Source organism: Callorhinus ursinus, unplaced genomic scaffold, assembly GCF_003265705.2.
Source record: "Callorhinus ursinus isolate GAN/ISIS: 27379988/994484 unplaced genomic scaffold, GSC_fseal_2.0 scaffold34, whole genome shotgun sequence".
Lineage (NCBI taxonomy): Eukaryota > Metazoa > Chordata > Mammalia > Carnivora > Otariidae > Callorhinus > Callorhinus ursinus.
In genome coordinates, this window is record NW_027397096.1 from 4175171 (window position 1) to 4202192 (window position 27022).

A 27022-nucleotide genomic window follows, 5' to 3' on the forward strand; every position below is an offset into this window, starting at 1 on the left:
ATAGAGATTACTTAAAAAATAAAAGTACAAGTGTTCTGAAATATTTGGACCCCTATTTCATAGCATATACAAAACTTAATTCCAGATACATTAAGGATTTAAATGTGATCGTCAAAACATTAAAAATTTTAGAACATTTGGGAGATTAGATCTACAGTCAAGGGGTGGAGGAGATACCTAAACCAAGACAGAAAATGAAAGCACTATAAAAGAAAAACATATTTACATAAAAATTTGAAGAATGAATGACTCAATCAAGATGCTCTTAAAGGAAAGATAAACAACTCGACCCCATAAAAGTCTTATATGGGGACCCTTGGGTGGCTCAGTCGGTTAAACGTCGGACTTCGGCCCAGGTCATGATCCCAGGATCCTGGGATCGAGTCCCACATCAGGCTCCCCCTATTTGTGCTCTCTCTCTCTGATAAAATCTTTTAAAATAAAAATCTTATCTGTAGGGTCAAAGATACCATTAATAAAGTCAATGGACAAAAACAGCTAAAAAAATTTGTATTGTGATGACAGTTAAGGTCTATCACATAAAACTTACAAATTAGAAGAGAAAAAACCCATTTTTTAAAAAATGGCAAGGAAGATGAAGTGATAAATCAATTAATTACATCTATATCAGTTGACGTAGAAGGCTCTATACAAGGGGCACCTGGCTGGCTCAGTTGGTAGAGCATGCCACTCTTGATTTTGGGGGGTTATGAGTTCAAGCCCCATGTTGGGAGTAGTTTACTTAAAAAAAGGCTCTGTACAAGACAGTGCATGAGGAAGAAAAAATGCAGAAGTGTAAGAAATGCCATTTTTGTAAAGAACTCAATGCCTTCTTCCCCTTCATGTGTGAGAGAACGTGAAAAAAATGGAAGGGAGAAAGGAGTAAGTACAAGTGGAGGAAAAAAAAGACACTAGCCCTCAATCCCAGAGACCCCATTCAACATTAATTTTGGGGAGGAAAATGTGTGTGTAAATAGACATACAGAATCTGTGTATGTGTATGCATATGTTACAAAGGTGTACACACTATTGAGTACCTCAGGCAGGGAGAATGGAGGGGGGACGCTTTGCCTTTAATACATTTTTGCATTGCATTGTTTCACTTGCAATAACAGGTATCTATTATTTTTATAATTTGAAAAACACCAAATTTTAAAAATTATGCAAAGTAACACCAACAAACATTCTATTTATGTTACCTATTTATAATGGTATTTTCCCACTCATCCACCCTTCCATCTCCCTCCTGCTTTGCTACTGGAAGCACCATATCGTTTTGGGTTCTCACTAGCATCTGACATACCAATTGCAACAAGGACTAAGCATTCCAATTCACACATTTCTATGATACAAGCTTTTACCAGTAGCACTTAGTTTTGTTTTGTTTTTTTTCTGCCACTCCCCACCCTTGTTTTATTTGTTGAATCTTTTTAATTGACCAGAAGTACATACACCTTGGGATACCCTCTGCTGAGTCTTGGGAAACCCCAGGCTCAAGTTTGTGCTCTTACATGATCTTTCTTCCAGTTTTCCATTCAAGCAACTGTTATCCATAGTGCCTGCAGGCTGGGACTGTTATGTTTCTAGAGCAGTGCTGTCCCATAGAAGTACAAGGTAAGCCCCATAAGTCATTTTAAATTTGCTAGTAGCCACATTAAAAAGGCAAAAAGAAACAGGTGAAATTAATTTTAATGTATTTTACTTAACCTAATATACCTGAAATATAACTTCAACATGTAATCAAGATTTAAAAATTTTATATTCTTTTTTCCATACAAAGTCTTTGAAATCCAGTTTGTATTTTACACCTATAATACATCTCAGTTTGTACTAGCCACAGTTGAAGTGCTCAGTAATCACATGTGGCTAGTGGCCATGGTATCAGACCACAGGAGCTCATCACCTGAGAGCTCATTACCTGAGAGCCCTACAGTTAGTTCATGACAGATTATAGTTCCTCCTCTTTGGATGATTTCCTTTTCCAAATTCATTAAGACTTCAGAGTGTAAGGTACAGTGAATGTTGCAATGAACACACTTTATCATAAACTCTAAATACTTACCATTAGGCTGTTTCCAAAAATCAATTCCACCTTCAATAGCTGACTTCCCACGGAGGGGATTCAAGCCCACAGGAGAATATAGTCCTGTAGTTAGTTGGTGGTATGGGTTGAAATCTCGACTCTGCCATTTACTACCGGCGGGGTATTGGGCCAGTTTCATTAGGACTCAGTTTCTTGTCTGCAAAAGGGTGATATTTACAGCACCTACTTCACTTAGGAGGATTAGAGGATATAGGTAAAGTATTTGGAACAGTGCCAGATACCTAATAGATGTTCAATACTTGTTAGCTGTCGTTCCCGTAAACTTGTAGCAGGCCCTGAGGTAAGTCCCAGGAAAACACGAGAAATTCCGAAGAGGCTGAATTCCAGCTCAGGCCACCCCCCACGCAGGGCCTACTCGAGCCGACCCACCAAGTCTCGTTACAAAACGCTCCACTCACCTCTCCCTTCCGCGCTCTTTCCGGTCAAGGCTGGGGCGCCAGGTAACGAAGGCAAACCTGGGGAGACACCTGAGGCCAGGCAACCGAGACAACTTTTCTGACAGGGTGTGAGGGTCGTCCACTGGAAGCGGGAGGGACAGACTTCTTGACTTTCCAGCTACCTGGGTACCCGCCCCGAGGTGAGGCCACAAAACCGGCCCCGGGCCCGGGACGCTTCCAGCCCTCCAGCCCCCTCCTGTGCTGGCGGTGGTGGGGGTGTCCGTCGAGAGAGCGCGCGCGACTCGGGGGCCAGTGAGGGCGGGGCCTCATGGCCCCGCCCCCTTCCGTGGGGCCCGAGAGGGGAGCGGACCGCTACGCCGACGTACCCAGGCTTCCGCAGCCAATCGAGAGGCGCGGCGCCGGTTCAAATAAAGACGGCGGGTGAACATGGCGTCTGCTCTTGGGCTTGGGAGGTGATTGATCCGCGCGTTCTGTGGTGAAAATGTGGCGGGTGAAAAAACTGAACGTTAGCCTATCGCCTTTGCCCCAACCGGTGAGCAAGAGAACTTCAGGGACGGAGAGAGCTGGGTCGGGACTTCGAGGCGGGGACGGCGGCAACGCCGAGTGTCCTGGAAAGCTGGGTCCAGCCTGGGGAAGGGGGTGTGCGTGTGGAGTCTATACTGGTCCTGCCGCTTCAGCGCGACTGGGGTGGAAGTCTACTCTTCCTATTGCCCCAGGAGCTTCTTAGGGGAAAAAGGGCCTGACTGGCCCAGCCCAGGCTTTCTCACACTCTCCGCTTTTTCAGGGAAAACCAACTATGAGAACGCCTCTCCGAGAACTTATCCTGCAGCCCGGTGCCCTCACCAGCTCTGGAAAAGGGCCCCCGATAAGCTACTCGCCGACCTCATCACTGTGCAAGCCGGGATTGCAGGTGAGATTCGCCTGGCCAGCTTCTCGACTGGGCTCTTTGCCGAGGTCGAGAGCTCAGAGGAACAGAGGGCCAAGGCTGGAACGTAATTAATAACGATAATGAAGTCTTCTGCGTTGGTGACATCCATTTACAGCTATTCAGGCCAACAGAGAGGTGCCCTAGGGTGGTTAAAGGAAATCCACTGAGAACCCAGACCTCTATTTAGCTGTTAGTTTTTATCACCTCCTCCCCCGTTAAACCTTTTCCAAACTACTGAGAAACCCTATCACTTTGATTAGTAGTTTCGCCCTAACGTGGGCTCATGCGCAGAGATCAGTCGGTTGCCACTGTGAGGCAACATCCACGTCCATTCCAAGAGGTAGTCAGAACTCTTCCTGGAATCAAGTTACCCCACTGGAAGGCAGAGTACTTAGGCCGACTTCTTTTAAACTAGCCCCTTGTAGAATTGCCCTCACTGAGTTGTACTTTTGTCAAAAGTTTTGAGAGAAGTAGCCATGTAGAAACTGCTTTTCAGTTGTGGTAAAAACTTGCCAAGGAAGGAGATTGACCTCTCTATAAAATTCCTCAAAGAAATTTCTTTTAGAACTTAACTGCCTGGGATAATTGTCTTCCTGAAGAAATTGCTATCCTTTTCTCTTTCTTTTTGATAAGGAGAACTACAGAGTTTACCGTATTTTCCCTCTTGCTCTGGCTTCTGGAGAGCTCAGGGTCAAATTTGATCATCAGATATATAGCTACTCTTACTCCTTGAAATAGAAAGATTTGCTTCCTTTTTCTTTTTTGACTATGCTTCTATATCTCATTAACCTTTTCTATTGATCTATCTGTTCTTTTTCATGCAGGCTAAATTATTTGTAATATTTTTATTTTTAGTTATTTTTATTTTTTCTTTGGTAGACTCCACACCCAAGGTGGGGCTCGAATTCAGGACCTCAAGTTCAAGAGTCGCATGCTCCACTGACTAAGCCATTCAGCTGCCTCTTTGCAGTCTGCATTATTTTTGGAAGGAGATACAATATAAATGAAATACGTTAGAGGAGGAAAGAAGAATATGTAAAAATGGAGACATCCTGAGTAACAGATGTATGAAGGTAGTGGCCTTTCTTGAAAACACTCTTAACACCTACTGGCCAATAGAACTTTCTGGTGGGGCGCAGTCAGTTGAGCATCTGACTCTTGGTTTCAGTTCAGGTCATCATCTCAGGACTGTGGGATTGAGCCCCGTGTTGGCTCTGCATTCAGTGGGGAGTCAGCTTCCCCTCTCCCGCCCCTCCCCCTGCTCTTTCACTCTCATTCTCTCTCTCTCTAAAATAAATAAATAAATCAAAAAAAGAAAACAAACCAAACCTGAAACATTCTGGGATATTGGAAATGTTTGATAATATGTGTTGTCCAGTATGGTGGCTATGGGTTATGTGGCTGTTGAGCACTTGAAAGGTGGTTAATATGACTGAGGAACTAAATTTTTAGTTTTATTTATTGTAATTTACCATACTAGTACAGCCTAGGTAAAAAAAAAAAAAAAAAAAAGTACCTAGTGGAAACTGATCTTCATAGAGCTTATAGAATTTAATCACAGCCATTAATTAATTAAAAAAAATTTTTAAGGATTTTATTTATTCATTTGAGACACAGAGATATGGAGAGAGAGAAGAGAAAGCATGAGCAGGGAGAGAGGCAGAGGGAGAGGGAGAAGCAGGCTCCTTGCTGAGCCAGGAGCCCGATGTGGGGCTTGATCCCAGGACCCTGGGATCATGACCTGAGCCGAAGGCAGACGCTTAACCATCTGAGCCACCCAGGCGACCCTAATTCATTAATTTTTTTTTGAAGATTTTATTTTAATTTTATTTTTCCCCAACAAAATAACTATTATTTTTGCTTTTTAAAATTTTGATTATTTATGATCATTGTTTGAAACATTTGAACAATATATAAGGAAGAAACTCTGTTTCTGCCATCTTAGGTAACTGTCATATTTGAAAATCCTTTTTTGCATTTCTCTTATTTATTTTTTGAGAGAGAGAGAGAGAGAGCATGCACACACACATCCATGAGCAGCAGAGGGAGAGGGTGAGAGAAAATCCCAAGCAGGCTCCACATCCAGTGCAGAGCCCCATGCAGAACTAAATCTCACAACCCTGAGTTGAGGACCTGAAGGTAAACCAAGAGTCGGACGCTTAACCAACTGAGCCACCCAGGCACACCTCTTCTTGCATTTCTTTATGTGTATCTGTGTGTGTATGTGTTTACATACACACATGTCCATATATTATTGTAATATTTTTTTATCAAGGCAATTTTTTTTCCTTTTTCCCTCTGCCCCCCCACCCCGTTTTTTTTTTGTTGTTGTTGTTGTTGTTGTTTAGTTCTACTTTTCCTCTCTCTTTTGCCCCTCTTCTGGAATTAATCTTTTCCACACATGCCTTGCCTCTCCCAAGTAACCAATCCATTTTAACATGCTGATTTGTATCCTTTCATATTTTTCTCTGTGTTCTCTTAATAATCAAACATGAATTATTTAATTGATAAGATCACAACATTTAGGCAGTGCTCATTATTTGCAGTAGTTATGTTCTACAGTTTCTGTAAACGCTTAATTATAAATACTGTATTGCTGCTTCTAGAGGAAATACAAGGTTATGTTACTACAGCCTCTGATCAAACATTGTTTTTAACCAAATAATACCTAACCTTATTTTATGTGTTTTTCTGTTTAAAACACTTTATTTAATATATATTGTTGTTTCATTAACATTGAACTCACAGCCAAGAGCACTCATGCCTAAATGAAGCTTATCCAACACATATAAGGCACATCAGAGCTTTCTGTTTTTTGGGGTTTTTTTTTAAGATTTTATTTATTAGTCAGAGAGAGAGAGAGCAAGTGAGCACAAGCAGGGAGAGTGTGGTAGGCAGAGGGAGAAGCAGACTCCCCACTGAGCAGGGAGCCCAACGCGGGACTCGATCCCAGAACCCCGGATCATGACCTGTGCTGAAGGCAGAGGCTTAACCACCTGAGCCACGCAGGCATCCCACATCACAGCTTTTTTGCACTTAGGAACATTAGCCAGCACTTCAGCACTCAGCATAAAACAGTGAAATTGCCAACAAAAAGGCACAAGAAATGTGAAAACGTGACGCTAAACAGATCATGAAAAAGGCATTTGTTTACAGTATGATAGCTAAAACAAGAAGGAAAGGGGTACCTGGCTGGCTCTGTTGGTAGAGCATGCCACTCTTTTTTTTTTTTTTTTTTAAGATTTTATTTTTTTTAATTTATTTGTCAATGAGAGAGAGAGAGAGAGGGCGAGAGACCGCGTGTGAGCCGAAGCAAGGGGTGCGGCAGGCAGAGGGAGAAGCAGGTTCCCCGCTGAACAAGGAGCCCAATGCGGGACTTGATCCCCGTTCTGTGGGATCATGACCTCAGTTGAAGGCAGACACTTAACTGACTGAACCACCCAGGCATCCCAGAGCATGCCACTCTTAATCTCAGGGTCCTGAGTTCAAGCCCCACGTTGGGCGTGGAGTCTACTTAAAAAAAAAAAACAAACCCAAGAAGGCAAAATAATACTTTGTTCAACCTCAGCTTGGATATGTGTTTTAGGCGATTTTTTTTCACTGCTCTGTGCATACCCACAAATGATCACAAAAGGCTGCAAGTATTGATTTTGGGGTTACAAATAAATTTTAGTGCATAAGCAAATTTGCAAATAATCCACAAATAATGGGGATCAACTTTACATTTCTCTTTATGTTTCTTTTCTCATTTAACAATGTGGTGCAAATCCCTGTGTCCACTGGTGTAGAAGTAGTTCATGAGATACTATGATATGCGTGAATCATAACTTATTCATAAATGGGCATTGTTTTTCTAATTTTTTTTTTTCTACAAGCAATGCTAACATAAATACCTTTGAACATATATTAGGTACTGAGATACGTTTTCAGGAGTAGGATTGTTGAAGGAAAGGTTTTTTTTTTTTAAGATTTAAATTATTTATTTGAGAGAGAGCACAAGCACAGGTGGTGGGTAGGGGCAGAGGGAGAGGGAGAAGCAGGCTCCCCGCTGAGAAGGGAGCCCAATGCGGGGCTCAATCCTAGGACCCTGAGATCATGACCTGACCCGAAGGCAGGCACTTAACTGACTGAGCCACCCAGGCACCACGATATTTTTTTTTTTTTTTAAAGAGTCATTCTTTAGTTTCTTTAAAACGTCTTTTAAAGTTTTTTTTAAGATTTTATTTATTCATTCATGAGAGAGATAGAGGGGGGGAGAGAGAGAGAGAGAGAGAAGCAGAGGGAGAAGCAGGCTCCCACGGAGCAAGGAGCCCGATGTGGGACTCGATCCCAGGACCCTGGGATCATGACCTGAGCCGAAGGCAGACGCTCAACCATCTGAGCCACCCAGGCGCCCCACAATATTTTTTTTTAAATTGACATACAGTTGACTTTATATGAGTTTCAGGTGTACAACATAGTGATTCTACAGCTTATGTACATTACAAAAATGCTGGCTTAGATATTTTTAATTTTAATAAATTTTGGCGGATTGCTGTCTAAAATAGCTATTACAGGAGTGCCTGACTGGTTCAGTCAGTAGAGCATGTGACTCGATCTCAGGGTCATGAGTTCAAGCCCCACATTAGGCATGGAGCCTACTTTAAAAAAAAAAAATAAATAAAATAAAATAGCTGTTACAATTCATATTTTCTCCAGCATTATATGAAGATATCCATTTCCTCACATCACCTCCTGTAGTATTGGTTAGAGATCTTTAAAAGTTCAGCCAGTCTGGGGCTCCTTGGTGGCTTAGTCGGTTGAGCGTCTGACTCTTGGTTTGGTTCAGGTTATGATCTCAGGGTCCTGGGATTGAGTCCTTCTCCCTCTCCCTCTCTCTCTCCCTCCCTCTCTCTTTCTTTTTCTCTCTGTCTCAAATACATACATACATCTTAGAAAAAAATTTCAGACAGTCTGGGTGCACCTGGGTGGCTCAGTCAGTTAAGCATCCGACTCTTGGTTTTGGCTCAGGTCGTGATCTCAGGGTCCTGGGATTGAGCCCTGTGTCAGGCTGTGCCCTCAGAGGGGAGTCTGCTGGAGATTTTTTCTCTCTCCCTTCTTTGCCTCCCTTTCCCTGCTCATGCATACATGTGCTTGCTCTCTCTCTCTCACATAAATCCTTAAAACAATTTTCCACATCCTCACCAACACTTGTTATTTTTTGTTTTGTTTTTGATAGTGGCCATTTTAATGGGTGTGAGGTATTATCTCATTGTGGGTTTTATTTGCATTTCCCTAATGATTAGTGATGTTGAGCATCTTTTCATGTACTTGTTGGTCATTTGTATGTTTTACTTTGAGAAATGTCTATTTGAGTCTTTTGCCCATTTTTAAATTGGGTTATTTGTTGTTGTTGTTGTTGTTGTTGTAGGAGTTCTTTATATATTCTGGGTATTAACCCCTTACCAGTTTTAAGATTTTCAAATATTTTTTCCTTAAATGATAAAAAGAATAAATAGAAACTTGTTAAACACAGCAAAAACTGTAAGGTGCACTTTTGCCTTTCTCAAAGTCTTTGGTTTGTATATATAGTTTTCTGGGCTATTTAGTGCAGACTGATATGTTTTTTATAACATATCTTCACTTATGTCTTTTATCACAGTAGTGCTCTAACCTTACTAATATTTCTTTTTTTTTTTTAAGATTTTATTTGTTTATTTGAAAGAGAGAGAGAGGGAGAGGGAGAGAGAACACAGAGGGAGAGGGAGAAGCAGACTCCACACCGAGCAGGGAGTCCAACATGGGGCTTGATCCCAGGACCCTGGGATCATGACCCAAGCTGAAGGCAGCCACTCAACCAACTGAGCCACCCAGGCGCCCCATAACCTTGCTAATATTTCTTTGTTCTCTTTGTTTGTTTTTGCCTCATATCTCTTTGCTATCTGCTTTATTTTCTACTTTTCCTTTAAAGTACTTGGAAAGAAAAACTTTTTTTTTTTTTAAGATTTTATTTATTTGAGAGAGACAGAGATAACAAGAGCGAGCGCAAGTGGGGAAGAAAGAGAGAAGCAGATTCCCCACTGAGCAGGGAGCCCAATGCGGGACTCGATCCCAGGACCCTGGGATCATGACCTGAGCCGAAGGCAGACGCTCAGCTGATTGAGCCACCCAGGCGCCTGGAAAGAAAAACTTTTAAAAAATTGAAATAAAATATGTGAAAGTACATATAATATACAGCTTAACACATTTGTATAAAGCATACCCATCAATGTAACCAACACTCAGTCAGCAAGTTGCCAGAGTATTAGAAGCCCTTTTTAGCTCAACTTTATGTTTTAAAGTTTCATCCACTGCTGTAAATGAGAGATTTCATGTAAGTCTGATTTTTTTTTTTTTTGGTAAATAATTGGTCTTTCTATCTCAAGCTTCTAAAATAGTTTTATCTTCCTTATGTACTTCAGTAATTTTATTTTTCTTATCAATCTTGCTTGGAACTTGGTGAGCCCTTTCAATATACAAACTCTGGTCTTTCTTTACCTCAGAGAAATTTCCTTCTAGTTTCGTTAATTAGTGCCTCCTATAAGTGTTCTCTATTTTCATGGGACTTCTTTTCCTCACATGTTAGGCTTACTAGATTTATCTTCCAATTCTTCTAGCTTTTCCCTAAGATTTACATTTCTTTGTATTTTTGTCTTTGCTTTAAGATATTCTTCCACTTGATTATCCAGGCCAATAATTCCAGCCTCTACTCTGATCATCGTCTTTCAATTCATTTTACTGATTTTTTTTTGTTTAAAAGTATTATTAGGGCACCGTGGGTGGCTCAGTTGGTTAAGCAACTGCCTTCAGCTCAGGTCATGATCCTGGAGTCCCTGGATCGAGTCCCGCATCGGGCTCCCTGCTCGGCTGGAAGTCTGCTTCTCCCTCTGACCCTCCCCCCGTCATGTGCTCTCTCTCTCTCAAATAAATAATTAAAATCTTTAAAAAAAAATAAAAGTATTATTAATTCCAGAAAGTCTTTTTGTCTGTGTGTTGTACTTGAATCTTCTTACATTATCATCTTTTTCTTCCACCAGCTGTGTTTTGCTAGGGTCTACTTTTTCTAACTATCTTAGGGTTTGTCCTTTTTCTGGCTACTAGATCTACTTAAGTACATTCATACTTTCCTTTTCTTGTTCACTGAGTCTCAGGACCAGCAACCCTGCAGGTGGTAGAAGGCACAGTGGTCTTTGTCCCTGTGAACCAGCATATAGGGGGGTTGTCAGTCCTTTACGAGGCACCAGGAAGAAGTCTCTGCTCTTCATTTTCCTCTGCTATAAAGGGTAGGGCTCTTCAAATCCCAAGTGTTAAATGGATTCAACCCATGTGTTCAGGACACCCTCAGCTCTTGAGGCCAGGGAGACTAGGTCACTAGTGTAGGTTGATGTTGCCCTTTTTCCTAGGGTCCATGGATCTCTGTGGGCCCCAGCAAGACATTACACTAACTCTGGTCCCCAATTTCTCATCTATCCCAGAAGAGAGAAAATCTTGGAGCAACTCCAGAGTTTGGCAGAGCTTACCTAGGGATCCTTCCTACCCATTCCTCTAAAAGTGGGTTGGAGTTAGGTTTGGAGATGAGTGGGGTCACATTCAAGCTACCATCTCCCCAGGATATGGATAGATTATCTCAGCCTGGTTTATATTGTAGGCTGGTTCACTTGCAAGGACCTAAGATGGTTTCCCAGCTTTAGTTAGGTTCAGTTTAGGTTTAGTTTAGGGTTTCTTTAGTGAGCAGCAAGGCTTAGCCAAGTTTTTACCTACGCAGAGGTAATGAAAACTTTTCCTTGAGTTCAGACAGTATCCTGTACCCATAACTATATGTTGGGAACCTGAATTGACTGCCTTGGTCAACTACTTTTGTTTTCTTTGTCAGGAAGGCAGCAACACCGCATCTCCACTGGATTTTGTCAAGGCCAAGAGGACAGATTCCCCTTCAGAGCAGTTCAGCCATCCCTCAAAGTGGCTAGAAGCTTGTCAACATAAATCAGATGAGCAGCCCCTAGATCTGAATCCCCAAACCAACTCTACTCCCAAAATATCTGAGGAAGCAGTGGATCCACTAGACAACAATGTAGTTAAAACTATGGTCCTTGTACCCTCTCCAGTGGGGCAGCAGCAAGACGTTACACTTGAGGCTCATTTAGATACCGTGGCGGAGACAAACAGCATCTCTCTAGATGAGCCTTTGAGGCCAGGAGATCTGCTAAGAGATGGGATGGCGGCCTGCAAAGAAGACAGCTTTTCAGAAGTTGTTCCTGCTGTGCCTGAGAAACCTACATCTCAGCACCCTCCGTCCCATATCTTGGAGTGTCTACGAAATCCCTGTTCTGAGCAGCAGCCGCACTGCTCCAGAGAAAGCCTCCGGAGCAGTAGGACTGATGCTGTGGCTGAAGACTTACTCCCTTCTGAAAGTAGTATCTTCTTGCCTTCCTCCAGGCTCTGGCTCTCCCCTTCAACTGCCTTAGCAGCAGATTTCCCGGTTAGTCACGTGGACCCAGGGGAGGAAATTGTAGAGCACAGATCTGTAGAGGAAAAAGAACTTAGCTTTCCCACACTCCCTGAGAAGTCTGAATTAGGAGATCAAGCACTTGTCTCAAATATGGAAGCTACTCCATCCATGTGCCTGACCCCAAATCCAGGAGAAATGGAATCCCAGGCAACTCCAGGCCCAGCAGTAGAAGATGCTAGTAGGGTTCTCATCTCTGATACAGGGTCTTGGATGTCCCCACTGGCCTGGCTGGAAAAAGATGTAAATACTTCAATCATGCTGGAAAATCTCCGCCAGAGTTTATCCCTTCCCTCTATGCTTCGAGATGCTGCGATTAGCACTACCCCTTTCCCTACTTGCTCGGTGGGGACTTGGTTTACTCCCCCAGCAGCACAGGAAAAGAGTACAAACACCTCCCAGACAGGCTCAACAGGTATCAAGGATGGTACTTCTGAGACAGAGCACCTCCTATGGGGGTAAGTGTCCCTGTGTCTTTCTGCCTCCTAGACTCCATTAACCTGGACCGGCTGCTCCCATCCCTTCCCCTTTCTTTCTTCTCATGTTCTTTTGCTGCAGCAACCATCCTCCGGATCTGACTGCCTTATCTCGACATGACCTAGAAGATAACCTGCTGAGCTCTCTTGTCATCCTGGAGGTTCTCTCCCGCCAGCTGCGGGACTGGAAGAGCCAGGTGACTGTCTCTCCCTCAGAAGTTCAGGACAGTAGCACACAGACTGACACATCTCCCAGTGGGGTAAGAAGGTTCTTCCCAGTGGGCCCTCTTCTTTAAAATATGTATAAAAGCTGAGGATCTGGAAAATCCCTTAAAGCTGTGGGTACTCATTATACCCCTGGGCTATATCACAATTTTCCAAGGGAATATAAGCAAGGAAAGTTTTAAAGCAATCAGTTTCTAGATCTTCATCTTCCACATGTACTCTGGACTAAGTTTTTTTCTTTCCTACTTCCCCATTCTCAATGGCCCTTGCCTACTTTACTAAAGAGCAGCGTATTCACTACCTATCCTGAATCTTACATTGTCAAGGAATAGCAATCAAAGGACAATAGAAAATCTTTGTGTACATGCTGAGAAAGCAAATGGCTGCAATGATAATGTGACACATCATTTTTGCCTGCTTTCAACAAAATTGAAGGAAGACTTTAGTTATGTTTGTGGATCATTAAAAATTTTGACAGGGCGCCTGAGTGGCTCAGTTGGTTAAGCGACTGCCTTCGGCTCAGGTCATGATCCTGGAGTCCCAGGATCGAGTCCCACATCGGGCTCCCTGCTCAGCAGGGAGTCTGCTTCTCCCTCTGACCCTCTTCCCTCTCGTGCTCTCTCTCTCTCAAATAAAGAAAATCTTAAAAAAAAAATAAAATAAAATAAAAATTTTGACAGAGGTTCACTATTGAGATTTTTGGCATGTATTTCCAAAGGAGTGCCTAGAATTGGGTGACATGCCCTCTTCTCTTCCTCCATTCCTACTCATTCCCATTATTTATGTGAAGCAGATTCTCGGTGCTTACATCTATAAGAAAGGAAAATCAGCATAGAATTTTTGCTGAGCCATGTCTTAGTGTAGGAATTACAGTAATCCACAGACACATGAACTAATAAGGGGAGGGAAGCACTACCCTTTTTATTAATAGATGATTCCCAATAAAATTTTACTGGGTAAAATAGACTTCTGTTGTTGCAGAGATATTGATTAATGATAGACTTTAAATATATTATAGATTTAAAATATATTACATGAGGATAAAATTCTGAGAGTGAAAATACAGGTTCAAGGAGGAAAAGGGATGATAAAAAATTTGACTTTTTTAAAGAAAAGTTTATTTATTTGAGAGGGAGAACGCACACACCCGCAAAGCGGCAGAGGGAGAGGGAGGAGAGAAGCAGACTCCCCGCTGAGGTTGGAGCCCAACACAGGGCTTGATCTCACCACCCTGAAATCCTGACCTGAGCTGAAATCAAGAGTTGGACGCTTAACCAACTGAGCCACCCAGGGGCCCCCAAATTTCTGACTGTTAAGAGGAGCTTCTTTGTGCATTTTTTTAAAAGATTTATTTGAGAGAGAGAGTGCAAGTGGGCAGGGGCAGAGGAAAAGGGAGAGAGAGAATCCTCAAGTGAACTCCCCACTGAGTGCAGAGCCCCATGTGGGGCTCGATCCCAGGACCCTGAGACCATGACCTGAGCCGAAATCAAGAGTTGGACACTTAACTGAGCCACGCAGGGGCCCGTTTATGCATTTTTTAAAAAATATTTATTTATTTGAAATAGAGAGCGAGCAAGAGAGCAGGAGCAGGGGAGCAGAAGGAGAGGGAGAAGCAGGCTCCCGGTGAGCAGGGAGCCCGATGCGGGGCTCGATCCCAGGACCCTGGGACCATGACTTGAGCCAAAGGCAGATGCTTAACCAACTGAGCCACCCAGGGGCCCCTGTTTATGCATTTTTTAATGTCATCAAATAGGTATTAAATATTGATAGTTTGAGGGGCGCCTGGGTGGCTCAGTCGTTAAGCGTCTGCCTTCGGCTCAGGTCATAATTCCAGAGTCCTGGGATCGAGCCCTGCATCGGGCTCCCTGCTCGGCGGGAAGCCTGCTTCTCCCTCTCCCACTCCCCCACTTGTGTTCCTGCTCTCGCTAACTCTCTCTCTCTGTCAAATAAATAAAATCTTTAAAAATAAATAAATAAATAAATAAATAAATAAATAAATATGGCATGTGTTGTATTTATACCATTGGATATATTTAAGAGTGATTTAACAATTTTATTCCAAACTATCTATTTATTTATTTATTAAGATTTTATTTATTTGAGAGAGAGTGAGTGAGAGATCACGCTGAGCGGGGAGCCTGATGTGAAGCTCAATCCCATGATCCTGCGATCATGACCCTAGCTGAAGGCAGACGCTTAACCGACTAAGCCAGGCGCCCCTCAAACTATCAATATTTATAACGGTTGAAATTACAGCCTTTGTAACATTTTAAACTTAAAGAGTACTCAGTCTTTCAAAGTTATTCTGCGAGATAGGAGAAGAAAACAGTTTAAAGACCACTGTTCGAGAGGACTCTGGTTGTGACAGCACAGGCTGAGGAAGAAAGGGAATTGTGTCCAGGAAGGAATTGAGAGCTTCAGTCTTGTGGCCTTTGAGGTAATGGGTGGGCTGCTAAGAAGAGATGGTCTCCAAAGACCCAAAGACCTGGGGTTGAAAATATCCTCAACATAATGACTTTACCTTCTGCCAAAATCCTGACCTCATTCCCCATCCCTGAGTTGGCCTCGTACCCTCCTTCCCTGAAGCTTGCCAAATCCCTTTGGAGGCCACTGAGCCAGAGCCAAAGAGGGGCAGTGACAGCACCTGACGCCATTCCCCATCACAGTGCCCTGTCCTTGCCACTTGGCTGCCTCCTTCACACTAATCTCATCACTTGCCTGACCGCCCAGCTCTGAGCAGCATGCGTGCCCTGTCTGGGGCTCATGGAGCCCTGCGTGCCTTACTGCACAGTGCAGTGGGGAATAATGGCCACTCTACGGGGAGGGGAGCAGTGAACTCCACAAGCTCTGTCCCCTTAAATCCAGACTGCTGTGACGTCGTGACTCAGCACTGCTTCTCCAGCAGGTGTTGTCTCAGATGACGGCTCCCTGCTTTTCTCTCAGAACTTAAGTCTCTGTATGGCTGCTGCCTTGAGATCATACTTCTCCACTCTACATAAAATACTAATTTTTATCTGCATGAAGATAACACATAGCCAGAGAACGAGAAAATAAAAATGACTAAGAAATATTTGAGAAGGTTACTGGGAATCAAGAGAATTGCAAATCAGAACAATGAGATGCTATTTTTGTCTCATGAAATGGCAAAAAATAAAATAGATGATGCTGTAAGTATTGTCCCATTGTCAGTAGGGTGTATAAATTGGTTCAGCCTTTTTTGAAAGTAGTTTAAGGAAGACCCTTAAAGCAATTCAAACTTTTTGACCCAGTAGTTCTACTTCTAGGGATGTATCCTAAGGGTAAAAAAAATGCTGCATAAAGACAGTAGCCTTTTTCAAAAATGATGAAAGAATGTAATGAAAAATAATGGTACACCATAAGATGGGATATTCTGCAACCTAATTTTAAAGTATGATTATGAAGAGTTTTTAATAACATGGAAAGGAAGTATAACATAAGTCATGGTTTCTAAAGAAAGGAAATCAGAGTTCAGATAATTTCTGAGAGGCTTTGAGGTGAGGTAAAGTATCAGTAGAAGTTAAAAATGAGTGGTACTCTAATAGGTCCCCCTAAAACAGATGTTCCAGTCTCAGGCTATTTCAGTGAAGAGAGTGAATATAAATTCAGGGTTAAATAACATTAGTATAATAAAATTAAGTAATAAAAGCAGGACCCACGTTTATTTATGTTATAATCTCAGTTGTGATTTTCTTTTTCCTTTTTTTTTTTTTTTAAGATTTTTATTTATTTATTTCACAGAGAGAGAGCGTGAGAGCAGGAACACAAGCAGGGGGAGTGGGAGAGGGAGAAGTAGGCTTCCCACTGAGTAGGGAGCCCGATGCGGGGCTCGATCCCAGGACTCTGGAATCATGACCTGAGCCGAAGGCAGATGCTTAACGACTGAGCCACCCAGGCACCCCAATCAGTTGTGATTTTCTTAAGCATTACTGTCTTTCATCATACCTAAAACACTGTCAATATTAAGATGCATCCCAATTACAGTGGCATTATCGTATAAAAGATAATCATCTTAGAATTTATTGAATATGGTATTTTTTTTTAAATATTTATTTATTTGACACAGAGAGAGCATAAGCAAGGGGAGTGGCAGGCAGAGGGAGAGGGAGAAGCAGGCTCCCCACTGAGCAGGGAGATGCGAGACTTGATCCCAGAACCCCGGGATCATGACCTGAGCCGAAAGCAGACGCTTAACCAACTGAGCCACCCAGATGCCCTGAATATGGTAGTTTCTAAATCAGTAGTCTGCAACTTTTTTTTTCTCCTTGACACCTGAGGGAAGTAATATACTCCTCAGTTACAGCAAATCCTTATAGCAAAAAAATCTCTGGTGTGGGGTTTTATCGAAATCTTTTGGGGTAGTTGCTATACTGTTGGTTAAGAATCATTGCTGCAGGGGCGCCTGGGTGGCTCAGTCGGTTAAGCAACTGCCTTTGGCTCGGGTCATGATCCCGGGGTCCTGGGATCAAGCCCTGCGTCAGGCTCCTTGCCCTGCGGGGAGCCTGCTTCTCCCTCTCCTCCCCACTTGTGATCTCTCTCACTATCTCTGTCTCTCTCTCCTCTCCAATAAATAAATAAAATCTAAAAAAAAAAAAAAAGAATCATTGCTCCAGGGACCCCTGGATGGCTCAATTGGTTAAGCGTACAACTCTTGATTTTGGATCAAGTCATGATCTCAGGGTCCTGGGATAGAGTCCTGTGTCTGGCTCTGCACTCAGTGGGGAGTCTGCTTGACCCTCTCCCTCCCCCTCTGCCCCTCTCCCCTCTCATGCTTGCTCCCTCTCTCTCTCTGTCTCTCAAATAAATAAAATCTTGGAAAAAAAAAATCATTGCTCCAGGTGGTGAAATTATTAATGGCTTCTTTTTCCATTTTATATTTACAATAAACACATGTCATCCTTATAGTTAGAAAAAAAGTTATTTTGAAAAGAAATTTTTTATGTACCTCTGGATTTTTTTCTGACTTGGCTTCACTGAGCTGTGAGCCTTGCTCCTGCTTTTAATCGGAGAGGTTCCTGGATTTTGGTGGGTGGGAGGGGGAATGTGGTGCTGGTGGTGCATGTTGCCTATGCAAAGGGCACAACTGTTTCTCTGACTAGATAAGTAAGAAACCTCAGCATCTTCAGGAGAGCCAAGAGATTGCACAGGCTCTGCAGCAGGCCAGGAATGTCATGGTAAGTATTGACTGACCTTATACCGTCTCTGGGTCTCCTGTGAAGATCAAGAATGGAGAATCCTGGGTGGTTAGCAGATGGTGATATCTTCTCCCTATTGGGAGCTTGGAAATGGGATCAGTGGTTTCCCCTCCCAGTGTCCTTGCTTACTTCCTGCTTAGTGACTTTATTTGATCTCTGATCTAACCTATCCACCTTTCCCTCTACAGCAGTCATGGGTGCTGGTTTCTAAAGAGCTGATATCCTTGCTTCATCTATCTCTGTTGCACTTGGAGGAAGATAAAACTACCGTGAGTCAGGAGGTAAGCAGCATGAAGGTGAAGGCAGGGGCCTTTGGTGAGACAAAGTCCCAAAAAGAACCAGATGTGGTGTCTGATTCTTACCTCGTAGTCTCGGCGTGCAGAAACCCTGGTCTCCTGCTGTTGTGACGTGTTGAAGAAATTGAAGGCAAGGCTCCAGAGCCTCAAAGCAGAAAGGGAGGAGGCAAAGCACAAAGAGGAAATGGCCCTCAGGGGCAAGGATGCGGTAAGGTGCCAGGCCTTTGTTCCCGGATGTGGGAGGTCTCTTCCTCAGGGTTCCTGCAGGAACACAAATTCGCTTGAGACACAGATGGGTGGCCTAAGAACTGCCTGCCCTGGGGAATAATGAACTAAACTCCTGGTGTGGTAGAGAGTTAGGGCTTTTTGTGCTCTTTCGCCCCTCTGCCCACCTCTTCCCTCAATAGGCCGAGGCTGTGCTAGAGGCCTTCTGTGCACATGCCAGCCAGCGCATCAGCCAGCTAGAACAGGACCTGGCATCCATGGGGGACTTCAGAGGCCTTTTGAAGGAGACCCAGACCCAACTGGTAATTTGAAGGCATTCTCTTTCCTGGGGTTCATGCTGAACAGTGGGAGGATGGCCATATACCCCCACTTTGTTGTATCCAGAGGGAAGGGGCCCTCTCTATAGGCAATCCTTCTTGTGTAGGTAGGGCTTCATGCTGAGCAAGAAGAGGTGGCTCAGCAGACAGTGAGTCTGACTTCAAACTTACAACAGGACTGGATATCCATGCAATTGGATGTGAGTATTTGGGGCCATTATATCACTCCTTGACTCACAGCCAGCCCTATTAGGAGCCTTGCCTCAAAGGTGCTCTCCTGACCTGCTTGCTTCCCCTGGTAGTATGTAACATGGACAACTTTGCTGAGCCGGTCTCAACAACTCACAGAGAAACTCAAAGCCAAGAGTCGGCAGACCCTGCAGGAGCGTGATGCTGCAATTGAGGAAAAGCAGCAGGTATAAACCAGGAGTGGGGACTTCTTAGGCCTGCTTTCCTCCTCCTCCGCAGAAGGCCTTTCTAATGAGTGGTATCATTAGCCTCTTACCCTGGACCTGTCCTTTTTCTACTCTGTGGGTTTGGAGACCAGCCAAGTCCCTTCACTATAGATGGCCTTGGGCCCAGTTGTTTTCTTTGCTCTTCAGCACCTTCAGCTACTTTTCTCCTCTTTCTACTTTTTACTGGGGTCCTTATTTCTGCAGTGTTGCTGCCCAGGAGCAAGGTGCTTTGCTGTTCCGTCCAGAAAGAGAAGCTGGGCTGAGTCCTAGGATTCCTGATTCAGAAAGAACCATAGGAGAAAAATCTGTCTTTTCTTCTTAGGTTTCCAGGGAGCTGGAACAAGCTACTACCCATTTAGAAGACTGCAAAGGCCGAATAGAACAACTGGAGTTGGAAAACAGTCGCCTAGCAACAGGTAGGGGTGTGTGTGTGTGAGAGTGTGTGTGTGTGTGTGTGTGTGTGTGTGTGTGTGTGTGTGTGTGTGTGTACGTCTGTCCGTACACGCACAAGCACTTGTGCCCCACTGAAGCTTGGGGTGTGGCAGTAGAGCGAGGATGTGCTCTAGAGCATTTGTTTCAGAACCGAAGAACGGGGAGGTTTCGGCCTGATGTCTACATGGTGTCATTAGGATACTTTTGGTTTAGATCTCCAGGCTCAGCTTCAGAGTCTGGCCAGCCTGGAGAGTCAGCTAAAAGAGCTACAGAATCAGCATGCCCATTGCACCCAGGACCTGGCCATGAGGGATGCATTGCTCTGCCAGCTTACCCAGAGCAGTGAGAAGCAGGCTACTCAGTGAGTTACCATTGGGTTACCGTGGCAGCCGGCGCCCCGGATGTAGGACTGCTGGGATCTAATATAAGGTCTCTGGCAGATGGCAAAAGGAAGAGGTGGCACTAAAACACATACAGGCAGAGTTGCAGCAACAACAAGCTGTCCTGGCCAAGGAGGTGCAAGACTTGAAGGAGACCCTGGAGGTGAGGAACGTGGCTGGGCGCAGGGGAGCCGGTAGCAGCGCGACTCTTACCCGATGCTATGGAAGTGAGGTTTAGACTGGGGACCAGGAAAAGCCTCTCTTCCCAGGGCTCTACAATTTCCTGCTTAGCCTCATTTCCCTGTCTCCCTCTCCCCTCCTTGCCTCCCTTCCTTTTCCTGTGTCCCTAGTTTGCAGACCAAGAGAATCAGGTTGCTCACCTAGAGCTGGGCCAGGTGGAGTGTCAGTTGAAAACCACACTGGAAGCACTCCGGGAGCGCAGTCTGCAGTGTGAGGACCTCAAGGACACTGTGGAGAACCTCAAGTAAGATTTCTACCTTTCTGTGCTTCACCTACTAAGTATAAACACTTCGAGAAGCTAAAGTCTCCAAGAAGGAAACTGTGACAGGGTCCAAGAACCTCTTGTTTTCCTCTTTTTTTTTTTTAAGATGTTATTTATTCATTTGAAAGAGAAAGTGAGAGAGAGAGAACGAGAGCACAAGATGGGGGAGAACTAGAAGGAGAGAGACAAGCAGACTCTGCACTGAGTGCAGAGCCCAATGCAGGGCTTGATTCCAGGACCCTGAGATCATGACCTGAACCAAAATCAAGAGTCAGACACTCAACTGTCTGAGTCGCCCAGGCGCCCCTTGTTTCCCTCTTTGAATGAACTCTGTGTGGGGATTTGGGAGAGGAGTTCAGAGAGGGTTGCCTGGTCTTTAGCTGTTTTCTCTGTTTCTTCCTTATTTCAGGGCTAACCTGGCTAGCACCATAGCAGAGAACCAGGAACAACACGTGGAGAAGACACGCCAGTATTCCCAAGAGCTAGGGGCACTGACTGAGCAACTACAGAGACTCACCCTCTTCCTACAGGCAAAACTAAAGGAGAAGGTAGGATCCGGGGATTCCTTCTCTTCCTTTCCAATCATATCTTCAGACAAAGACAATTTTATTCCTTCCTTCCCAATCTGTAGATCTTTTATTTCCTTTTCTTGTCCTATTACATTAGCGAGAACTTCTACCACTATGTGGAAAAGGAGGGTTAAAAGGGGACATCCTTGCCTCGTACCTGATCTTAGAGGGAAAGCTTGGACTTTCTCACCATTAACTATGATGTTAGTTGCAGGCTTTTGTAGGTTGAGGAAGTCTCTATTCCTAGTTTATGAGAGTTTTTCTAGTTGTATCTTTATTGTATAGAATGGTCTTCCTAAAACACTACTCTTCTTCCATCTCTGACCTTCACTGACTTTCAGTCACCTTCAGGACTTCATCCTGTCCTTCAAACTTTTCTTCATCTGTCTCCTGCCTCTCTCTTATGAGCCCTTTACTCCAACTAGATTGCCTGTATACAACATACATGCCCCATCTCTAATCATACCCGGGCTTGGGCTGTTACCACGCCCATTTTCCTCTGTCTTCAAACTGGAAATACCTTTTCCTTTCCTTATCCTCCCTGTTTCACCTTCTTTGAATTGTTCCAGAATCACAGGGACTCATTGATCTCCTGCTATAGTCCTCGTGAACTTACTCTCCTTTTGCACTTGCATTAGTTTTCCTCAGATGTCTATTCTCTTCAACTAGATTATGTTTAAAGAAAGCAGATGGGATGCCTGGTTGGCTCCGTCAGTTAAGCATCAGACTTATTTCAGCTCAGGTCATGATCTCAGGGTCATGAAATCAAAGCCCCACGTTGGGCTCCACATTCAGTGGAGAGTCTACTGGAGATTTTCTCTCTCTCCCTCTCACTCTGTCTCTTCCCCCGCACTTGCTCGTGCTCTTTCTCTCGCTCTCTCAAATAAATGAATAAATATTAAAAAAAAAATTAAGCAGAAATTTGGCCTTGCTTCTTTGGCTTTCCCACAGTGCACACTACACAATAAATTGTTGATATCTTTCAGAATAGTTAATTAGCTTATTCAACATTGAGAGGTACAACCAGGGTCCTGAAATTTGGAAGTGCTTATGATCTGACCCTAGTGTATGCTGAGCACAGGAAATGTGAAAGAATCCACAGTCTTGCAGGGAAGATAGGTATAAACTTGACATCTTGACTTGTGATCATGATAGAGGTCTGTGTGGAGAAAGCATCAGCTACCTCTGAGAGTTAGCATGTCTTCTCAAAGCAAGTGATCCTTGGGCAGAGTCTTGAGGTTTGGAAGTTTGTAGGGCAGGGTGGGGGAGGCGGGGTTATATAGGAAGGTGTACTAGGCAAAGGGAATGGTCTATGAAAGTCGGAGAGGCACTGTGTGTACTTTTTTGTAGTTTCTACCTTGTAACATGACCTGGGTTAGGTGCTGGGGCTACAGGTAAACAAGGCAAGGCCCTGCTCATATGGAATTTGGCAAGTTTGGGGTCTGGGAAGTAGCTCTTCAGTATAGGAGCTATATGGGGCAAGAATGACAAGGAGACAAGACTAGAGAAGTAGACAGGAGCCCTGAAGGCTTGAATTAACGTCAGTCATGGAAGGGGTAGACTGGGTGAATTCACTACGTATTTAGAAAATAGAAGTAATAGAACCTGGTGACCAGTTTGGTGTAGGGGTAAGGTGGAAGAGTAAATGATGATCTCTAGATTGCTGGAAAGATGATGATACTTTCTAGAACTGGGGGTGGCACACTTTTCTTATAAAATACAATATAATATTTTCAGCTTTTTGAGCCATGTTGTCACTGTCTTAACTACTCAACTCTGCCTTTGTAGCTCAAGAGCAGCCATAGACAGTATGTAAATAAATGTGTATGGCTGTATTTCAATAAAACTTTATTTACCAAAACAGGTGGCAGGCCAGATTTGAACTGCAGGCTGTCATTTGCTGCCCTCCCAACCCCCCGGTCCTAGGATCGTAAATACAGGAGGAGGAACAGATTTTTGGTGTGATGGGACAGGGAAAATGGTGAGGTCAGCCTTATACATATTACATTTCAGGTGAACTATGGAGCATTCTGGTAGATTTTTCACAGGCAGTTGAGCCTTTGGGTCTGGAGATTGGAAAAATAATACACTTGAGAGAGAAAGATTGAAAGGTCATCCACGTAGTAGTGGATGTTTTTGTGGAGTTTCCAAGGCAAGGCCACCTGGGGAATGGATTAGAGTATAAAGAAGGCCAAGGATGAACCAGGAGTCCAACAGTTTAAGGAAGGACCTGTGGATAGAGAGAATAAATAGAAAGGTATGAGGCCTGTGTATGAAGGAAAGAGTCATGTTCCAGAAGCTGAGAAAAGGAAATTTCTAAAAGAAGAACATGGTCATTGATTATCAAATAGGTAAAACAAGAGCTGAAACGTGTCTGTTGAATTTGAAAGTAAGGATGCTATTGGTAAACCAAGCAAGAGTTTTGGTGAAATGGCGAGGCAGAAGACTTGAGTGTAGGGGGCTAGGTAGTCAATAGATGGTGACAATTTTAGGCGGGAAATGTAGTCTTCTTTATCTTTTTCTTAATCCGGAGGGGAAAGAGAAAAGGCAGCTTAAAAATGGGATTTAAGTTGGGCGCCTGGGTGGCTCAGATGGTTAAGCGTCTGCCTTCGGCTCAGGTCATGATCCCAGGGTCCTGGGATCGAGTCCCGCATCGGGCTCCCTGCTCCTTGGGAGCCTGCTTCTCCCTCTGCCTCTCTCTCTCTCTCTCTCTGTCTCTCATGAATAAATAAATAAAATCTTTAAAAAAAAATGGGATTTAAGAAGGTTTCTGTGTTTAATTGTTGTTATTTTAGTGAGAGAATTAAGTTCAGGGAAAGGAGCTAATTGAGAAGGTGCTGATAGAGAAAAAAGGGAGTAGATAGAACAGCTTTCCAGAGGAGGTGGCTGGTGGGTACCTGGAAGTTCAGGAAATCAACTAACCCTGAAGAGCAGCTGGTCATGTTTCTCCTTTACCCTTAGGCTGAACCAGAGATCCCCCTTGTAAGCACAGCCTGTGCTCCTGCCCAGGAATACCCTCCGCCTACTGGCAGCGCCTTCTTGGGAAGCGTCTTGACAGCAATGGCAGATGAAGGTTAAAGGCCCTGGGATTTAAGGGCGGGAGAGTTGTGGCCCTGCCCCTCCTATCTTCATCTGTTGAAGATGCCCACCAGCAGACTTCTCTCTCCCTGGCTTCTGTTATGACAGACCCTTGACCGGGTCACCAGTGGGACCCTCTACCTTGGTTGGTTTTTGTTTTAGAGCCAGAAGCAGCTCCTGTGCCCTTGCTTGGAAGTGACAAGAGTGCTTTCACCCGAGTAGCATCAATGGTTTCCCTTCAGCCTACAGGTTAGGATGGGCTCCAGGGATCCTGCCTCATTTCTAGATCTGGTACTAATGATAAAGAGTAAAGCAGTGAGAAGTAATTTGCTCTAAAAACCTCAATTTTATGTGGGCTTATTTTATTTCTGCCTTTTGGGATCTACAGTGTTCCAGAAATTCAAATCGTATGGGTGGGGAACATGGATAAGAGTTGTGGTGATGATGGCTACACACACTTCTGTCCAGAGCCAAAGGGCTCTGCCTCTAGCTAGGACTTGCTCTTTCAGAGATCCCCGGCATGGAGAAGAGCCTGGCAGAAATGGGTACAATGACTCTGGAGCTTCAAAGCCTGTGTTCCCTGCTGCAAGAGTCTAAAGAAGAAGCCATCGGGACTCTGCAGCGAAAGATGTGAGTGGAGGGCAGTCTTGATTAGAGAGGGCAGGTCAGGTGAGACACTCCTTATGTCAAGGGCCCAGCCAGCGCCCGAGAGGACAGAAATAATGCTGAATTATTCCCTCCCCTAGTTGTGATCTGCAGGCTAGGCTACAGGCCCAGGAAGAACAGCATCAGGAAGCCCAGAAGGCAAAGGAGGCAGACATAGAGAAGCTGAACCAGGCCTTGTGCTTGCGCTACAAGGTGAAGGAGGGGCCTAGAAGTGGGGCGATGAAGAACTGGGGCAGCTCTACGGGCCCACTGGGAGCCATGGTCTCTCCAGGAATCTGGGTGGTGGGGATTTTCCAATCATTGCCCTAGTTTTGCCCTTCCTGGGGTCAGACATTTCACATGTTTGGGAATTAGCTATGGGCTGACCCATCTCCCAGGCTGACCTAGAAGTCAGGAACTCTGGCAGAACTCTCTCAACACTGAAATGTGCCTTGCCTGACATAGCCCTAGAAGAAGAATGGAGTGTTATCAATTGGTATTATTGGAGCTGAACATGGGTCAGACACTAAATCCTATCTCCTGGCAAGGGCTGCTAAGAAGCTAGCTCTCTCAGTGCTTCTTACCTCCCTTTCCCTCACAGAATGAAAAGGAGCTCCAGGAAGTGATACAACAGCAGAACGAGAAGATCCTAGAGCAGATAGACAGGAGTGGCGAGCTCATAGTACGTTCACTATGATGCCTGGCCCTCTGCCTTCTGTGTCTCTGATGGCTAGAATCTCATATTCGGTGGGAATTGGATCCCTGGTCTACCCTTGTTCACCACATGGGATAAGAAGGGTAGAGAGGCCCTTTGAGAGCTACCGGATACCTCTCCATTCTCATCCCCAGAGCCTTAGAGAGGAGGTGACCCAGCTCACCCGCTCACTTCGGCGTGCGGAGACAGAGACTAAGGTGCTGCAAGAGACCCTGGCAGGTCAGCTGAACCCTGACTGTCAGCCTATGGCCACTAACTGGATCCAGGAGAAAGTGTGGCTCTCCCAAGAGGTGAGCGGTGACTCAGAGTTAGCAGAGGAGCTGGGCAGCTGGCGGGAACCCTAGGTTGTGCCTCTACTGATCTGGATATATCTACAGGTGGACAAGTTGAGGGTGATGTTCCTGGAGATGAAAAATGAGAAGGCAAAACTCATGGTCAAGTTCCAGAGCCATGTAAGAATTCCCATGCCATTCTAGGGCCATTTCCCACTACTACTAGCAAGTGCTCTGCCATATTTTCTTTGCCACACAAGCTATGCTGTTCTTCTGAGTGTAGGACTTAATGCAACCTGTTTGTTTTCTAGAGAAACATACTAGAGGAGAATCTTCGGCGCTCTGACAAGGAGTTAAAGAAACTAGATGACATTGTTCAGCATATTTATGAGGTAAAGGAGGGAGGGAGTTGATGCAGCTAAGGCACCTGGCATAGGCTTGGCCCCAGGAAGTACTCATGAGCATCGCTCTGGTTCCCAGCCTGTGCTGAGCATTGGGCCTGACTCACTGTTGCAGGCTTCTCTGTGGCTTCTGCTTTCTCCCCTCTGACTCAGTTGGTGCTTCCTGGGGCTGGGAGCCTTGGACTTGTGACCCTGAGATGCCTTTTATACCTCTTCCCAGACTCTGCAGTCCATCCCAGAGGTTGTGAGGGGTTGCAAGGAGCTACAGCGATTGCTGGAATTTCTGAGCTAAGAAGCTGAAAGCTGGAATCTCTTTTTCACCCCTTTTTACCTGCAATACTCCCTTACCCCAACACCAGGACCAATGGACAAAGAGCTAGCTATGTTTAATGCTATTTAAATAAAATATATTTAATGTATTTCTTCAAGTTCACTGAATCCTATTTTTTGGGGGTTGGGGGGTGGATGAGGTTTGAGAAGCTTGTTGGCACTCCTGCCTGGGCACCCTCCATACAACCCTCCCGCTGCATCCAGAGCCAAAGTTGGCTCCTCCTCCTCCCTTCTCTGCTTCCTCAGATACTCTGGGCACTGGACTGCTTGTTCCCTGGCTCTTAGCCTGCGGGCAGGACAGACAAGGATTCATTCTCTTACCTTCTCCATCCCCCTCTAGGCTAGGATCTGGTAAATAAGGGGGTGAGGACAGAGAAAATCAGTTCCTACTCCTTGCCCCGGACTATCACACTTTGTTGGTGCCTCTGTCTCTTTATCCCACCAGTTGTGACTATTTAGGTGACCCTCCTTCACCAGACCAGGCTCAGTCCCCAACATCCAGCCCAGTGCCCGGCACACGGTAAAGGCGACTGTGGC

The 27022-nt window shown here is 44.6% G+C and overlaps 1 protein-coding gene and 1 long non-coding RNA gene across 4 annotated transcripts in view; one reads left to right on the forward strand and one right to left on the reverse strand.

The window, feature by feature from the left end:
- Positions 1–2799, reverse strand: part of LOC112808119 (uncharacterized) — a 32174-nt gene extending 29375 nt beyond the window's left edge. The window contains exon 1 of the long non-coding RNA XR_003204270.2: positions 2503–2799. This is a non-coding gene — a long non-coding RNA (uncharacterized lncRNA). The remainder of the gene's footprint in view (positions 1–2502) is intronic.
- An 87-nt stretch (positions 2800–2886) lies between these two features.
- On the forward strand, positions 2887–26574 carry SPAG5 (sperm associated antigen 5). 3 transcript variants are annotated; one of them, XM_025851493.2, is made up of 24 exons: positions 2887–3034; positions 3287–3412; positions 11322–12412; positions 12513–12690; positions 17773–17847; positions 18057–18149; positions 18238–18372; positions 18572–18691; positions 18814–18906; positions 19009–19122; positions 19484–19577; positions 19807–19954; positions 20034–20136; positions 20324–20457; positions 20885–21023; positions 24006–24117; positions 24285–24371; positions 24632–24752; positions 24869–24980; positions 25369–25449; positions 25617–25772; positions 25860–25934; positions 26066–26146; positions 26376–26574. In XM_025851493.2, exons 1-24 carry the CDS (start codon positions 2984–2986, stop codon positions 26445–26447), a joined length of 3591 nt encoding a protein of 1196 aa, XP_025707278.1. In that variant the 5' UTR covers positions 2887–2983; the 3' UTR covers positions 26448–26574. The 3 variants fall into 3 exon arrangements, with proteins under 3 accessions (XP_025707278.1, XP_073735464.1, XP_025707279.1); XM_073879363.1 differs by having other exon boundaries at positions 18238–18294; XM_025851494.2 differs by having other exon boundaries at positions 12513–12627.
- Positions 26575–27022: the final 448 nt, after the last annotated feature.